The sequence below is a fragment of the Scyliorhinus torazame genome, chromosome 3, assembly GCF_047496885.1.
Source record: "Scyliorhinus torazame isolate Kashiwa2021f chromosome 3, sScyTor2.1, whole genome shotgun sequence".
Lineage (NCBI taxonomy): Eukaryota > Metazoa > Chordata > Chondrichthyes > Carcharhiniformes > Scyliorhinidae > Scyliorhinus > Scyliorhinus torazame.
Window position 1 is genome coordinate 25,645,887 of NC_092709.1, and position 18,244 is coordinate 25,664,130.

The 18,244-nt window shown below is 46.8% G+C and overlaps 1 protein-coding gene and 1 long non-coding RNA gene across 4 annotated transcripts in view; one reads left to right on the plus strand and one right to left on the minus strand.

The window, feature by feature from the left end:
• Positions 1–18,244, minus strand: part of LOC140408352 (uncharacterized) — a 58,016-nt gene that overhangs the window by 37,251 nt on the left and 2,521 nt on the right. The window lies entirely within an intron of this gene.
• Positions 1–18,244, plus strand: part of sh2d4a (SH2 domain containing 4A) — a 53,913-nt gene that overhangs the window by 22,044 nt on the left and 13,625 nt on the right. For all 3 annotated transcript variants that reach the window (XM_072495434.1, XM_072495433.1, XM_072495436.1), the window contains exons 4-5: positions 4,301–4,457; positions 11,170–11,317. In XM_072495434.1, the coding sequence (XP_072351535.1) occupies positions 4,301–4,457; positions 11,170–11,317 (305 nt within the window). The remainder of the gene's footprint in view (positions 1–4,300; positions 4,458–11,169; positions 11,318–18,244) is intronic.

Below are 18,244 nucleotides of genomic sequence, written 5' to 3' on the forward strand. Positions count from 1 at the left end.
TGCCCGGCGCTTAAAGAATTCTGGCAGGGCTTTGCGAGGGCTATGTCCAGGATTTTGGACACTCGGGTGAAGCCGAGTCCAACAATAGCGATCTTTGGGGTGTCAGAGGATCCGGGGTGCAGGAAGCGAAAGAGGCCAAAGTACTGGCCTTTGCTTCCCTGGTAGCCCGGAGACGGATCTTGTTAATGTGGAGGGACTCGAAACCCCTGAGCATAGAGACATGGGTTAGCGATATGGCGGGGTTCCTCCGCCTGGAGCGAATAAAGTTTGCCTTGATGGGGTTCTCCTGGCGGTGGCAACCTTTCCTTGACTTTCTAGGGGAGCAGCAAAGTGGGGAAGGGGGGGGGGGGGGGGGGGGGGGGGGGGGGTGGGGGGGGGGGGAGACCTGGGACCTGGGACCTGGGACCTGGGACCTGTTGATGTAATGTGTATTTTTGTTTTGTATAATGATAGCAGCCACCTTGTTTTGTTAAGTATTTTTCTTTTTTTTTAATGTAAAAAATTTTGGTTGAAAAAAGCTTTATTAAAAAACAATTATAAAAAAAGAGATTGTTACCCACATTCCCAAGGCAGCGGGAGGTGTAGATAAAGTCAATGGATGGGAGGTTTGTGTGATGGACTGGGCGGTATTCACAACTCTCTGAAGTTTCTTGCGGTCTTGGGCTGAGCAGTTGCCATACCAGGCTGTGATGCAGCCAAATGGGATGTTTTCTATGGTGCGTCTGTAAAAGTTGGTAAGAGTTAATGTGGACATGCCAAACTTCCAAAGTTTCCTGAGGAAGTATAGGCGCTGTTGTGCTTTCTTGGTGGTAGCGTCGACGTGGGTGGATAAGCACAGATTTTTGGAGATGTGTACCCAATGGAATTTGAAACTGCTAACCATCTCCACCTCAGCCGTGTTGATGCAGACCGGGGTGTGTACAGTATTTTGCTTCCTGAAGTCAATGACCAGCTCTTTAGTTTTGCTGGCATTGAGGGATAGATTGTTGGCACTGCACCACTCCACTAGGTTCTCTATCTCCCTCCTGTATTCTGACTCGTCGTTATTCGACATCCGGCCCACTTTGGTCGTATCATCAGCAAACGTGTAGATGGAGTTTGAACCAAATTTTGCCACGCAGTCGTGTGTGTACATGGACTATAGCAGGGGGCTAAGTACGCAGCCTTGCAGGACCTCGGTATTGAGGACTAATTGTGGAGGAGGTGTTGTTTATTCTTACTGATTGTGGTCTGTGCGTCGGAAAGTCGAGGATCCAGTTGCAGGGTGAGGAGCCAAGTCCTAGGTTTTAGAGCTTTGATTTGAGCTTGGCTGGGATTATGGTGTTGAAGGCAGAGCTGTAGTCAATAAATAGGAGTCTGATGTAGGAGTCCTTGTTGTCAAGATGCTCCTGGGATGAGTGTAGGGGCAGGGAGATGGAGTCTGCTGTATTACGGCGGTATGCAAATTGCAGTAGATCAAGGCGTCCTGGGAGTCTGGCGGTGATGAGCTTCATGACCAACCTCTCGAAGCACTTCATTGCGACTGAAGTCAGGGCCACCGGATTGTAGTCAGAAGGAGGTTGCCTGGTTCTTCTTTGACCGGTATGATGGTGGTCGTCTTGAAGCAGGTGGAGACCACGGAGCGGAGTAGGGACAGGTTAAAGATGTCCACAAACACATCTGCCAACTGGTCCGCGCAGGTTCTGAGTTCACGGCCAGGAATCCCATCCGGACCCATCGCCTTCCGAACGTTCACTTTCGGGAAGGCCGATGCTGTGATGGTGGGTGTGAGCTGCTGGGGCACTCGACAGTGGATCATTGGTTTCCTTCTCGGACCCAGCATAGAATACATTGAGTTCATCTGGGAGGGGTGTGCTGCTGCTGGAGATACTGCTCGGCTTCGCTTTGTAGCCCGTTATGTTGTTTCGGCCTTGTCACAACCCACCGAGAGTCTGTGACTCTAGCTTGGTCTGATATTCTCTCTTGGCATCTTGGATGGCTTTGCAGAGGTCATACCTTGATTTCTTGTAGAGGTCAGGGTCACCTGACTTGAACGCCTCAGACCTGTCCTTCAGTAGGGAGTCAATCTTGCGATTGAACCATGGTTTCCAGTTGGGGAATTTATTGTACTGCTTTCTTTGGCACGCAGTCGTCCACACATTTGCTGATGAAGTCTGTGACGGTGATGGCATACTCATTTAAGTTGGTCGTGGAGTTCTTAAATATGGACCAGTCCACTGTCTCTAAGCAATCACAAATGAGCTCTGCTGTTTCCTCGGACCAGCACCACGTTAGCTGGATTCTCCCGCTTGTGTTTCTGCTTGCATGCCGGGAGAAGGAACACCGTCTTATGGTCTGAGAAGTGCAGTCGGGGGATGGAACGGTAGGCGCTCTTGATTTTTGAGTAGTAATGGTCAAGAATGGTGTCGCCCCTGGTGAGATAGGAGATGTGTGGCCCCTGACCCACTCTCACATCCTTTCCCCATCGCTCCCCGTCTCCCTGCTCCCTTATTTAGAGCAGGGAGGATGGGCCTTGATTCGCAAGTGGAATTTATCAGTGTCATACAGAATCAGCGCTGGTGCAGCGACAGCACTCCATTGAGTCTGATCTGCATAAGTCTGATCTGCATAAATGCCTGATCTGCATAAATATATTTTATCTTCAAAGATCGGGGCCCACCGATCTGCGGGCGGGCCTGTGCCGTGGGGGCACTCCTTTGTTCCGCGCCAGCCCCTGCAGGGCTCCACCATGGCCGGCGCGGAGAAGAGAACCCCCGTGCATGCGGCAAAACACGCCGGCGGTTCCACGCATGCGCGAGTTCTTGCCGCATGTGTGAACTTGCGCCGTCCCTTTGGAGCCGGCTGAAGTGACGCCAACCCCTCCGGTGTCCACCTAGCCCCCGAGACAGGTGGGAATTCCTCACCTTGGTGGCCCGTTGGCGCCGGTTTTCCCGCCGGCGTGGGGATTTAGTCCACGGGAAGGAGAATCCCGCCCATGTAGAATATTTGCAGTGGTGAGGGAGAGGGGAATCAGGAACTGTCTGGTCTCTTGCTCTTCCATTGGAAGTGGGGTGCGTGGACGTTTAAGTTGGTGGGAGAAATATGAAAGCATTTCTTAATGTATATGTTTGACTGGCATTCAAAGATTAAGTCCTGATAGCTGTCAAGTCATATTTATGTTATTGTTCCTTCTTCTTATCCCATCCATTCTGTAAAACTAGTTGTTACAGTTCTGGCCAACAATAGCCTGTAATGGTTCTTGAAACAGTAGGGTGTCAAAAAGAAATAACCAATTATCAGGCTTAACCAATTATCAGGCTTGCCTGGGGCAATAAATCATTATGGCTCACAATTTATCTACAGCTAATTCCGTGGATGCCCTTTTCTAAAGAGTAAGAGGGGCCTGCAAGAACAACCACCAACAGAACTACAGCTCCGTTGCACCAGGCCCCAGCTTGTGCTGATGCCCCTGGGCTAGTCATTGGCTGGCACAGCCCCCAACTGCCCTGAAATGGACGGCTTTCGGGGGCGGGGATTCTCTTCATAGAATTTACAGTGCAGAAGGAGGCCATTCGGCCCGTCAAGTCTGCACCGGCTCTTGGAAAGAGCACCCTACCCAAGGTCAACACCTCCACCCTATCCCCATAACCCAGCAACCCCACCCAACACTAAGGGCAATTTTGGACACTAAGGGCAATGTATCATGGCCAATCCACCTAACCTGCACATCTTTGGACTGTGGGAGGAAACCGGAGCACCCGGAGGAAACCCACGCACACACTGGGAGGATGTCCAGACTCCGCACAGATAGTGACCCAAGCCGGAATCGAACCTGGACCCTGGAGCTGTGAAGCAATTGTGCTACCCACAAGGCTACCGTGCTGCCCGGAAGCCCTGATCCAGAGACGAAGGATCCAGAATTGTTTATTTTGGAAATGGTGGTGATGATTGTGTTAGGGGTAGGGGCAGTTTGAAGCCTCTACTTTTAAGTGAAAGAAGCACAGGGACTAACAATCCTCTGGGATAAAGGAAACCAGGTATTATGTGCTTGCTTGATGTTCACCTGCTCACGTGCAGCAGTGACTGGTTAAGCAGCAGGAACCTGGCTGATCTTTCCACAGCCTGAACTATTGGTGCTGAGACCAGTAATGATACCTCGGGAACGCTGTCCTGTAAATAGACTTGGATTTGAAGGTAGTCCTGGCCGTGAACTCAGAACCTGCGCGGACCTTAATGGTCTAGGCGCTGAGCTATTGCAGAGGAACAATTAAGTGTCAAAACAGCATTGAACGTTATTTTTATTAATCTCTTTGTTTGACAGGAAGGTGAAAGAAAAGGAATTGATTCGCAGATTCTCCACCTCGCTTAAGTTGGGGCAGAGAGGCAACAAGAGAGAGAAGGAGGTTGAAAAGAAAGCTGAAGCAGATGAGGCCTCAAAGGCTGCCGCTGAAGATGAACGAATCCAAATGGAACTTAAGGTAATTTAAAAAAATATGTTCTGGGCATGTGGTCGTGTCACTGGCTGGGTCAGCATTTATTGCCCATCCCGAATTGCCCTTGAAAGAAGTGGCTCCCTAGGCCATTTCAGAGGGCCTAGTGGATGTGGATCTGGAGTCACTTGTAGGTCGGACCAGGTAAGCATGGCAAATTTCCTTCCCCAAAGGACACTCCTGAACCAGGTGGGTTTTTACAACAATCGACAATGGTTTCATGGTCAGCCCGTAACAGCCTCCCCGAACAGGCGCCGGAATGTGGCGACTAGGGGCTTTTCAAGTAACTTCATTTGAAGCCTACTTGTGACAATAAGCAATTTTCATTTCATTTCATCATTAGACTTTTTATTGAATTCCAACATCTGCCGTGGTGAGATTCAAATCCCCAGAGAATTACCCTGCGTCTCTTCCTAGTCTAGTGACAATACCACTACGCTACTACAGGAACGCCAGCATTCGCAAGTGCCCCACCAAGGCACACATCATCCTAACTTTGGAGAAATATCGCTGTTCCTTCACAGTGGGTGGGTCTAAATCCTGGAACTCCTTTCCTAATGGCACTGCAAGTGTACCTAAAGCAGATGGACCTCAGCAGTCCAAAGGGCAGATCATCCCCACCAACTTGAGGGAAATTTGGGATGGGCAATGAATGTTGGCTATGTGAGAATAAAGACAGTGGGTATGAGAAGACTGGGGATGTGGAGGATGTCACCTCTCTTCCTGATATTGCCATTGCCAGATAGCGACATTTTCCATAGAATCCCAACAGTGAAGGAGCAGGCCATCGTCCCTCAAAAAGCACCCTTCCTAGGCCCACTCCCCTGCTCTATTCCTGCAACCCAACCTAAACTGCACATATTTGGATGGTATGGGGCAATTTAGCATGGACAATCCGCCTAACCTGCACATCTGTGAACTGTGGGAGGAAACCGGACCACCCGGAGGAAACCCACACAGCAGTGCGAGCCATTGTGCCACCATATTGTGGGAAAGAAGGTGGTGATGACCAGCTGGGGTTTGGTTTTAGCTTCTGGCCTGGTTATTGAAGGCCACACAGGGAATGAGGCCAGATTCGAGGGTTTCCATTTCCAGCAACTGTTTTTACGAATGAGTCAACGCAAACTTTCTCCTGACAAGTGCTTTAGTTCCTAAATTAGAGTTGTCACTTGGTCAAAACATGCTTGGGTTCCCTTCAATAATCTGGATATTCTGAAAGGTGTTGCAAAAAATGTAATATAGAAAACGGCATGTGTTGAATCACAAACGTGTTAGCAATTTTACATTTCAAAAGAAACCCTGATTATCATGTTTTAATTTTAAAGTTTTATTGATGAGTTTGTAATTTGTTTGCAGCCTTGATTCTAAGATAATCGCCCAGAAACGATAGACTTTTTTTAAAAATTAAAAAAAATGTATTCTCCTTTTTCACATTTTCATCCAAATGTACACCCACCAACAAACAATCAACGGTAACAAATACAATGTCAATCCCCTGGCCAACAATTCCTCCCTCCCACCAACCCCCAAACAACCCTCGACATTTTAAATACAAACATTAAATACAAACATCAAAGAAAAGGATTCCGGAATCCACCATCCACCCATACATACACCGTCGCCAACAACATACAAAGTTCACCCCCCCCCCCCCCCCCCCCCAACCCCCACCCCCACCTAATGTTCGATGTCATCCAATTCTTGAAAGTGCATAATAAACAAACCCCATGAATTGTAGAACCCTTCCATTCTTCCCTCAACTCAAACATTACCTTCTTGAGTGTTTAAAAACTCCAACAAATCCCTCCGCCATGCTGGGGCACAGGGTGGAGAAACTAACCTCCACCCCAACAGGATCCGCCTTCGGGCGATCAGCGAGACGAAGGCTAAAACATCTGCCTCCGTACCCACTTCCAACCCCAGCCGATCAGACACCTCGAATATGGCCTCCAAAGGACCCGGCTCGGGGCTCGGGCCTCACATGTACCATCTTCAAAATTACCCTGAACACCTGCCTCCAATACTCCTCCAGCTTTGGACAGGACCAAAACATATGAACGTGGTTTGCGGGGGTCCGCAACATTCACAAACATTCTCTACCCCCTCAAAGATTCGACTCGTCCTCGCCTTTGTGAGGTGCCCCTTATACACCACCTTATATCAGCCCCAACCTCGTGCACGAAGTTGAGGGATTTACCCTCCAGAGCATATCGCACCACAACCCCATCTCCATGCTCTTCCCCCAACTCTTCCTCCCACTTTACTGTAATCCCCTCCAGCGGTGCCTCTTCTTCTCCCAGAATCGGCCCATAAATCGCTGACGCCACTCCCTTCTCCATTCCCCCTACCGTCAGCACCTCCTCCAACAGTGTGCAGGCCGGTGCCACCGGGAAGCTCTGTATCTCCTTCATGGTGAAATCTCGAACATGCATATACCTAAACGTTTTCCCCTGCCCCCCCATAAACCGACCCTTTTAATGCCTTGACTCCCTTTTCCTCCCATCGCCGAAAACCAGAAATGAAAGACTTAGGGCGCGATCTAACAGAAAGGTTTTTGTCGTGTTGGGTGTTCTGCTGCACAAATGATCCAACACGGCTGTAGATGGTACAACTCTGTTTTATTGTCTTAACAACGGTTACAACTAACTGCTGGCTTGGGTACGTGCTTCACCAGCTAACCTGTGGACCCAGCCCTATCACTATCTTAGCGAGGCACGGAGCACATGGACTATGTCTGAGTGGCACGCTGTGAGCTCTGTGCTCTGAGCTATCTCCTGGTAGAATGAGCGGGAACTGTGGTGTTCCCTGTTTTATAGTGAGTGTGCTCTCACTGGTGATTGGCTGCGATGTTGTGTGTGTGCTGGTTGGTCCAACTACCTGTCCATCAGTGTGTGTGTGATTGCACCATGATATGCTGATGTGGATATCATGACAGTTTTTAAGTGCTATTTGTGGCGGGTTTTACTGGGAGCTTCCTGCTGGCTCCGTCGGCGAGTTCCTCACCGCTATCTAACCGCACTTAGTCACTTTTGTGGGCACTGGGGAGTTTCTCTCCAATCGGGCCACCATTTTGAAAGGATGCCGGGAACCCGGTAGATCCCGGGTGAGCATGCCTAAGTGTGCTTCAAACCGACTTGGGCACCTGAGGCTTGGTCCCGCCTATTGTGGGCGGGATCCTTATCACGATGCCTCGCAGGGTATGGGTAGATCTTGAAAGGCATACCGGCTGCCGCAAAGCCCACCTGATGGCATCTACCGGGCGCTTCCTGCTCCCGGTCAGGTGTGATGCGGCCGGTAGATCGCGTCCTAAATGTTCAACCAGTTAACTATTAGTTCAGTTAGAAAGCCATTGCATTGCTGGTTTCATTAAGTTACCCCTTCATCAATGGTGGCGCAGTGGTTAGCATAGCTACCTCAAGGAGCTGAGGACCGAGGTCCGATCCCGGCTGTGGGTCACTGTCCATATGGAGTTTGCACATCCTTCCTGTGTCTGCGTGGGTCTTGCCCCCACAACCTAAGAAGATGTGCAGGCTCGGTGGATTGGCCATGCTAAATTGACCCTTAATTGGAGAAAATGTATAATTGGGCACTCTAAATCTATTTTTTTTTTAAGTTACCCCTTCATCAGTATAAGAAGCATTTCTGTTCATTCAAAACCGTAAGTAAATGACGATTAGGTTATCTATCTTAGACTTATTTCATGTCATGTGAATTTTGACTTCCTTGCGTGAAGTTTGCTATGAAGCTTGTTACTGCAAATTCTACCATAACAGATTAATTGGATTAATAGTGTATTGCAATTCACTGTTGGGTTGGGATTATTTTTATTTTACGATCTTGGACTGATAAGATTGCAAACTTATTTTTATTTCCCTAAATTTGTCCAGAATGCATCTTTGCTTATCTAAACACAAGCAAACCATTAATCTGTCACCGCTAGCAACCATTTTTATTTTCAGTCCATGGGCCTCGATTGTCATCTTACTGAACACCTTTAAAACCTAGCCATAAGAAAATGAATAAAATCTCTGGGGATGTTTTGGCCCCGATATTGTATTAACAACATAGCATCAAAAGTATGAATGACGCACGTTTCTTTATTGGACAAGGTCCCTCATGGTAGACTGGTACAAAAGTGAAGTCACACGGGATCAGGGGTGAGCTGGCAAGATGGATACAGAACTGGCTAGGTCATAGAAGGCAGAGAATAGCAATGGAAGGGTGCTTTTCTAATTGGAGGGCTGTGACTAGTGGTGTTCCGCAGGGATCAGTGCTGGGACCTTTGATGTTCGTAGTATATATAAATGATTTGGAGGAAAATGTAACTGGTCTGATTAGTAAGTTTGCAGATGACACAAAGATTGGTGGAATTGCGGATAGCGATGAGGACCGACAGAGGATACAGCAGGATTTAGATTGTTTGGAGACTTGGGCGGAGAGATGGCAGGTGGAGTTTAATCTGGACAAATGTGAGGTAATGCATTTTGGAAGGTCTAATGCAGGTTGGGAATATACAGTGAATGGTAGAACCCTCAAGAGTATTGAAAGTCCGAGAGATCTAGATGTACAGGTCCACAGGTCACTGAAAGGGGCAACACAGTTGGAGAAGGTAGTCAAGAAGGCATACGGCATGCTTGCCTTCATTGGCCGTGGCATTGAGTATAAGAATTGGCAAGTCATGTTGCAGCTGTATAGAACCTTAGTTAGGCCACACTTGGAGTATAGTGTTCAATTCTGGTCGCCACACTACCAGAAGGATGTGGAGGCTTTAGAGAGGGTGCAGAAGAGATTTACCAGGATGTTGCCTGGTATGGAGGGCATTAGCTATGAGGAGCGGTTGAATAAACTTGAACGATGGAGGTTGAGGGGCGACCTGATAGAGGGGCATAGACTTAGAGTGGATAGTCAGAAGCTTTTTCCCAGGGTAGAGGGGTCAATTACTAGGGGGCATTGGTTTAAGGTGCGAGGGGCAAAGTTTAGAGGAGATGTAAGAGACAAGTTTTTTACACCGAGGGTAGTGGGTGCCTGGAACTCGCTGCTGGAGGAGGTGGTGGAAGCAGGGACGATAGTGACATTCAAGGGGCATCTTGAGAAATACATGAATAGGAGGTGAATAGAGTGATATGGACCCAGGAAGTGTAGAAGATTTTAGTTTAGACGGGCAGCATGGTCGGCACAGGCTTGAAGGGCCTGTTCCTGTGCTGTACTTTTCTTTGTTCTTTGTTCTAATAAGAAAAACTGTACAGAGACCAGCAGCCCACACGGCAGCCCTGGTCCCTACATGTCTTCTCCTAAAAGAGGACTCCACTCCCTGGGATGAGTACCCACTCTCCTCCCCAATGGGTCCCCCAAAGCCAGGTGACCCTCTTCTGCTCTGTTGGATAACTATCACAAAAGGTGAATGAAATCCCACATGTGGCCCTCAAACCAAAGTAGTGACCAGAATACCAGCTGCCCTGATGGCTCCCTTTTAATTGCTTTTGGAGTGGATAAATATTTAATCCCTAGTTCTGTTTCCCACCCCACTTAGTTGATTCAGCGCCCCCCCCCCCCCCCCCCCTCCCAATAATGAAGCAGAAAGTTTGTCTGGAAGTGGGCAAGGTTTTTAATTCCAATGTGAAATTTGCATTCATATATGGAGGTTTGAGATGCATAATAACCTATACCATTATTCCCCACTGTGGATACTGTAAATATTGACACACAGTCTGTTTACTTAGGGAACCAAGTAAACGGTTGCTTTCAACTAAGATTGTGGGTGGGTATGTTGTTTTTGCTCAGGAGCATGTGGAAGTGTGTAGCGAGGATTGTATCAGACAGGATTTTGCAAGAGGCCAGTTGTTGTAAATTTAGACACTGGTTCCGTTCTGAATTTTACTATTTTTCGAAATCTAACCCGAGCCCATTTTTAAGTGACAATGCATTGAAATCTATCCTTCACTCGTGCCCTTGAGAGAAATTCTGAATGGAAATCTTAGTTGAAACCCAGCATCACAATGTTTGCCGCCAAATCAACAGTTGTGGAAGTCCTTCAGTCAAAGTACAGCAACAAATTCTCTATACAATTGCCTCATTTCAGCACTCTACTCTTCCTTTTATATAGTTTCTTGAGCAGTAAACTGTTCTCTGTTGGTTGCCAGCATTAGTGTTTTTTTTTTAGAATAACCGAATCGTGATTCAATGCAATTAATTAGAAATCTCGATTATGAAGCTGATCTGCAAGTGGTCATTGGACAGTTGGCATTAAATGTTTTGATGTCAGGGCAGCACGGCACAGTGGATAGCACTGCTGCCTCACGGCGCTGAGGTCCCAGGTTCAATCCCGTCTCTGGGTCACTGTCCGTGTGGAGTTTGTACATTCTCCCCATGTTTGCGTGGGTTTTGCTCCCACAACCCAAAATATGTGCAGACCAGGTGGATTGGCCTTGCTCAATTGCAAAAAATGAATTGGGTACTCAATTTAAAAAAAAAAAAAAAAAAAAAAAAATATTATCCTGCTGCTTGTTATTGGTTATTTGGTGAGCACAATTTTGGCCTGTCTGTACAGTTTTTGCTACTTTACTCTGCACTGCTTCATGGCGCAAAGGGCATTTTCCCCCCTCTGATTCTTTTATTTATTTGAATAAAATCTTTTGTCAGAATTATTTCCTGCTCTTTTATGGACGTTCGCAATAAGTAATGGAATTTATCTGCTGTAAAGGTGAAAGAGGAGGAGGAACGCAAGACACAGGAGGAGGAGATCAAACGTCTGGAAGAGGCGAGAACCCAACAGCTGTACATTAACTTGAAGGAAGCTCAAGAAATGGTGCAAAGGAATGAAAAGGAAGATCCAGAATGGCGCGAGAGCTGTAAGTACCAATTACCGCCAACAATAAGTCGCTCGGGACTCCAACCTGCTATTGACCCACATTGTTGCACAATGGTTTTTCTTGCCTTTCTCCAGTATAACAAAGACATAAACCAAGGTCATAAGATGGCTCCCAAACTCTAAAATTGTAAAGGCATCAGGTGTGAGAAGACTTGGGGAGGACCAGAATATCCCACCAAAGGCTGAGAAAAGATATGCGAGCCAGGAAGGAATAATCCAATCACTGCGATCAATTAATAAAAAATATTTATTAACTTAAAACACACCTGACAAGAACTATAATACACAACGACACTGAATTACACCAATGGCAATAGACATGCAGTATGACCAGGTTACCTCATGGTCCCCAAAATCCTACATTTCCTGAACTCTTGAGACACCTTGGCTCCCAAACAACATCAAATAGTCTATAACTCTGAGTGAAATCCAGCAAATAATTGCCATGTCCAGTAGATAATTGCTATGTACAAGTTGTTTAGCTACCTTCGGAGTAAACTGTCTTTAGTTTCAGCGAAGGTGAAATATTCTCTGCTTGAGTTTTGGAACTTAACCGACTTGCTGTTCAGCAATAACTTATTTTCGGGAGGCTGTTTGCTACTGCAGCTGGCTGTGATGGTAGCTGCTACTGTGTTCTTCTCCTGTTATTGTGCTCTGGGTATATCTTCCTTTCCCTTTGATGTTGCCCACCCTGTGGATCTGGCTTTTAGCATATTCATGTCAATTCCCTTATCTCGCCACGTTGATGTTACCTCTTCAATACCCTATTGTTTTCCCCATGTCACATAGGTAATCCCTTCCATTTCTAACTGATATGCTAATTGGCATATCAAAATCTCTTCATTCAGCTACGCTTCAATTCCTTTTTTAAAAAAAAGTTATCCAATTTCATATTTCAATCTTTTTCATAACCCAATTGCCCAATAATTTTTTCCAATTACGGGGCCATTTAGAGTGGCCAATCCACCCAAGCTGCACATCTTTTGCGTTGTGGGGATGAAACCCACGCAGACATGGGGAGAATGTGCAAACTCGTGACCTGGGGCTGGGATCGAACCTGGGTCCTCGGCGTTCTAGGCAGCAGTGCTAACCACTGCTCCACCATGCCGCCCCTTCATATTTTAATCTTAATCTTCCCCAATTCTTAACAATTGTACATTTTGCAACCTTGGGGTTGTCCAAAAGAACTTTACAGCTAATGACTTACTTTGGAAAGTTTGTCACTGTTGCAATGTAGGGAACGCAGCAACCGGTTTGTGCACAGTAAGGTTTTACAGGCAGTAATATAATCATGACAAGATAATCTGTTTTTTTTGTGATGTTCATTGGGGGTTAACTCCTGGCCAGGACTCCAGGGCGAACTCCCTTGACACAAGGTACACAAAACCACAGCACACTGTTCCTGAAAGCAGCAGGAAAGGATTCTCCCTTCACTCACTCCATGTCGGCAATTATGATTTTTGCTCGTGTGTGGCTGTCTGGTTTACATAGATTACATAGAACATACAGTGCAGAAGGAGGCCATTCGGCCCATCGAGTCTGCACCGACCCACATTAATCCCTCACTTCCACCTTATCCCCGCAACCCAATAACCCCTCCCAACCCTTATGGACACTACGGGTAATTTAGCATGGCCAATCCACCTAACCTGCACGTCTTTGGACTGTGGGAGGAAACCGGAGCACCCGGAGGAAACCCACGCGGACACTGGGAGAACGTGCAAACTCCGCACAGACAGTGACCCAGCGGGGAATCGAACCTGGGACCTTGGCGCTGTGAAGCCACAGTGCTAATCACTTGTGCTACCGTGCTGCCCCAGGTTGCTAGGGGATTTGAGAGTCTTAATGTAAACTTGTTGATTTGAAAATAATCCACTTGAAGATTTGTCTTCAGGTTCAAATTGGCTCTGAATTTGGGGGTTTGACTCGCGTTGATATCTACCAGCTAATATTTGTAGCGGCTCCATTGACTGGGAGGTCTGCTGTCCTGACCCTAAACCCTAAACCTCCATCAGTCTGTTCTTCTGATACTTGGGGTCTCCTATTGGTTGAGCCCAGAGCAGTACAAACCAGTGACCCACTGACCTGTCCTCTAGTGAGGGGAAAAAAACAGCGCAGCAATAAAAGGAATTCTGAGTGCATGTGAACAGGGTAGATTTGCAACTATCTTAAGTGTACATATTGAAGGAGATGGCTGCAATATTCTATCGTGAAGGATCTTTAGGGTTGCGGTGTATGAAAAAGAGAGCCAATGGTTCACTGGCTAGACCGGACTCGTTTCAAAAAGGAGTAATTGGAATTTAAACCTTCCGGGGTGCATCTTTTATCTCTACCTGATCAGTTTTTTTTACATAGAATACTGAAGTTCACCCCACTTCTACCTGATCTTCTGTCCAAAACAGTAGTAATACTTTTCTGTGGTTAATATCATCGTCGGTTATGTGGGTGGTGATGGTTTCTCATGTAACCATAGCAGTACTTTGTGTTTCTCCTCCATGTATGATGCATGTGGAGGCCCACTGATAACTAATAATAATAATCATCTTTATTAGTGTCACAAGTCTGCTTACATTAACACTGCAATGACGTTATCGCCACACTCTGGCGCCTGTTCGGGTACACGGAGGGAGAATTCAGAATGTCCAGTTCACCTAACAAGCACGTCTTTCGGGACCTGTGAGAGGAAACCAGAGAACCCGGAGGAAATTCACGCAGACACAGGGAGAAGAGCGTGCAGACTCCGCACAGACAGTGACCCAAGCCGGAGTGAGAATCCTTGCAGTGCAGAAGGAGGCCATTCGGCCCATCGAATCTGCACTGATCCTCTGAAAGATACTCTTCCTAGGCCCACTATTGACAATCGGCACCGGCGTCGCCAATATTGATGCCAATTAATAATGATGCTCTTTAGAGTCGCCAGATATCAAATGATGCCACCACAAGGCTTTACCGGATATCGATCAAAGGACCACACAACCAGTTAGTCAGTTCAAGTTCAAAGATGGTTTATTTACACACCAGGATTACTTCGACATGCAACACAAAACACGACAAGTTAAACTACACCTAACTTCAAGCTGGAGTTATTGAGCAACGAATGACTAAAAGATAGCTGGGGATTTGTATCCGTGCAGCTTTGCTGAACGTAGACCTGAATTTACAGCAGAGTGCTTCCCTGATGGTGAGGACCAATGCATGTGGGCGGCACTGCAGTGTTGTGGTTAGCACTGCTGCCTCACTATGCTGAGGACCTGGGTTCGATCCTGACCCCGGATCACTGTCGGTGTGGAGTTTACACATTCTCCCCGTGCCTGCATGGGTCTCACCCCCCACAACCCAAAAAGATGTTCAGGATAGGTGGATTGGCTGTGCTAAATTGCCCCTTAATTGGGGGGAAAAAAAGAATTGGATACTCTAAGTTTATATTTTTAAGAAAAAGACCAATGCATATGAGGCAGAGACAAAGTTTTGATCTCTGGGTCAGAGTTAAATAGAGCCAAAACTTTCCTATTTTTTGATTGCATCCGTTGACCTGTGAAAATACTATATATCTGGCGGCTAACGTTTTGCCCAAGTTTCTTTTAGACCTGTTTCTGTTGTAATGTTGCCATCAGCACATATTCTGACTTTTGTTTTACTTGTTTATTGACACACTCGTTGATTTGTTATTGTTCTCATTAAATTCCTCCTCTTGCGTTCTGACCAAATGTGTTCGTGGGCAGCAAGTGGACCTTTTAAACCCCACATTCTCAATTTGTGCCTTCCCAGCAATGCCGTAGTGTGTACGACATATTCACAAAAAAGTGCATGAAATATTCCAAAGTCCCACAACTGGTCATGAATGCTGAACCGTAATTATGCTGATTGAAGGGGGACGGTTTGATTTTGTATCAAACATTTTGCTTGACCAGGAGGCAATGGAGATCAGCAAGCACAGGGGTGATAGGAGAACAGATTTTGCTGCAAATGAATACATGGGCAGCAGTCACAAGTATCCAGTCATTAATTGTCGACAATTGTTTTCATTTATTTGGAAAGAACTTGCATTTATGTAGCACTTTGCACCCTCAGGATGTCTCTACAGCCAATCAAGTTTTTTTTTTTTTTTTTTTTTTACAAATGTTTGCTATAACATGGGAAAATACAGCAGCCAATAAATTGTTTTTTTCCCCTCTATCCAATTTTAGAGCAGGAACAGACTTTTAATTTAAAGGTTAATTTTACTAAAACTTATCAAACTTGTTGGTGTAGCCAACCACAAGATATGCATGAGTGCTTGGAGTCCAAACCTGGGATTCGTTGGTCAAGAAAACTAGAGTGCCCCAGACATCTGTAGCTGACCTTCATTACAGTAAAGTGGACTTTTCACGAGGGTTCCGACCACATTGTAAAATGTCCTTTGTTGCATTCTGAATTGTGGGAAGCTATCCAAATTAGTAGAAGCAAAACATGAAGGAATGGAATTTGTGGTGTTACCATGGTTACTGATCAGCAAATCGGCCATGAATAGCATCTCACAATTGCTCTTTTTGTCAACTTATGCTCCGGGTGCTACTATACCATGGCCTTGTGGCTCACAGCCTGAGCACGAGGTTAAAGCATGACACACATGCGTGTCATCTTTCTTTAATCAATCTAAGGACTGGCTGGGGGGCTTGCTTGACTTGATGAGTGGTGCTGTTCCCTCTGGGCCAGTCAATCCTGGACTTAACACCCCCTTCCAAAGAACTGAGCACGTTGTCTAGGCTGGCAGTTCATTGCGGTACTGATGAAATGCTGTATGGTCGGAGGTGTTGTCCATCATATGAGACATTAAAACTGAGGTCTTGTGTGGATAGGAAAGATCTCTTAGCACGATTCAAAAGAGCAAGGCCAATATGTAGCCCTCGACCAACATTGCTAAAACAGATTGTCCTCTGTTCACTACCTTATTTCGGTTTGTGGGTCCTCATGTACACATTCACTTCTTTCATTGACTTCACTAGTTCTCCAAAGCATTTTGAGTCATGTTGGACATCAATAAAAGTACGTTTTTGTTTGGAGAAGCTGCCTTGCAAATATCTGTTAAATCAAGAATGGACACTGCAGGGCCATTCAGTCAGAGAATGGGCAGTTGTACTTTTCCAAACATCCTTTAGAAATGGCCAGAACTCACCGGGTGCATATGACTCGGGCAAGAATGAGTGGGTTCTTTCGGGGGGTAGCAGATGAGTGTGGGCGGGGCCAGCGAATCAGGCGCACATGTTTTGGGGTTGTGAAAAATTGGGAAGATTCTGGGGGGGGGGAGTGTTCGCGGTCTTAGCCAGGGTAGTGGAGGAGGAGGTGGTTCCGGACCCTTTGGTGGCGATTTTTGGAGTTTCAGCGAAGCCGGAGCTCATGGAGAGGAGGAAGGCCGATGTCGTGGTCTTCGCCTCTCTGATTGCACAGCAGATAATTTTGCTGGAGTGGCGGTCGACAGCGCCACAGGGTAGTGGCTTGGTTGGGTGACCTGTATGACTTCCTGCGGTTAGAGAAGGTGAAGTATGAGTGGGGCTCTGCAGGGGGGTTTGAGAAAAGGAGGGGCTGTTCATCACGGGGGGGCGGGGGGGGAAAGAGGTGAAAACGGGGAGAAATCTGTAGACTGTACAGTTGATTGCTGGGAAGTATGTTTCCCGGGGTGTTTATTTGCTGTAACCTGTTTTGATACATGTTTGTAATAAAATACATTTTATTTAAAAAAAAAAGAAATGGCCAGAATTCAAATTGTCCATTCCTTGTTTAAATTGAACTCCGATTGTTGAGGGAAGAAGACTTCTGTCGATTGTTGAGGGGAGAAGACTTCTGTAAGTTCACGGCAGCGTTTGTTTCTTGGTTGCCTTTATTTGGCATTTTTTTTTGTGTAGAAGGGCGAGCAGGGGTGGGACCTCTCCTCCTCCAGTTTCTACAAACACACTAATTAGGAGCAGGAGTAGGCCACTTGGTCCCTCGTGTCTGCTTCACCATTCAGTAGGATCATGGCTGATCTGAAAGTGATCTGAGCTCCACATTCCCGTCTACATCTGATAACGTTTTGCCTCTTATCTCCAAATTCCCATGTGTTCTGATAAAAGTTTATCCAGAATGTATCTAGTACTGCCATATGCATTTTCAAAGACTCTGGGCGGGATTCTCCACTCCCGCGCCGAAGTGCCCACGCCGCCGTGAACGCTGTCGAGGTTCACGACGGCGCGAAACGGCCCCGATCCCGAACGGTTCAGGCCCCGACAATTGGTTAGGATCGGGGCCGCGTCATCTTACACGCCTTGTCGCCGCGTAAAGGCGGCGCCGTATAGATGACGCGGCCGGCGCCGCATAACTGGCGTCACCCGCGCATGCACGGGTTGGCCGGCGCCAATCCGCACATGCGTGGTTGCCATCCTCTCTGAGTTTGCCCCGCAAGAAGATGGCGGACGGATCTTGCGGGGCTGTGGAAGGAAGGAGGTCCTCCTTCAGAGAGGACGGCCCGACGATTGGTGGGCACCGATCGCGGGCCATGCCACATTTGAGGTACCCCCCGGTGCAGGTAGCCTCCTTGTGGCCTCTTCTCAACATACTTTCTAAACAAAGAAAAATTACAGCACAGGAACAGGCCCTTCAGCCCTCCAAACCTTCCTATCTATCTTTATATCATGGACAAATTTAGCAACCATTCCTTCTGTTCCTTAATTCAAATTGTTTAAATGGTAAAAAAGTTGACACCCCAGCACTGATCCCTGTGGCACACCACTCATTATGTCCTGCCAACTAGAAAATGTCCCATTTATGCCGAATATTTCCAGCTAGCTAGCCAATTTTCTCTCCATGCCAGTAGGTTAACCCTACACCATGAGCTTTTATTTTCTTCAATGACCTTTGTTGTGACGCCTTAAAATCCATGCAGTGCAGAAGG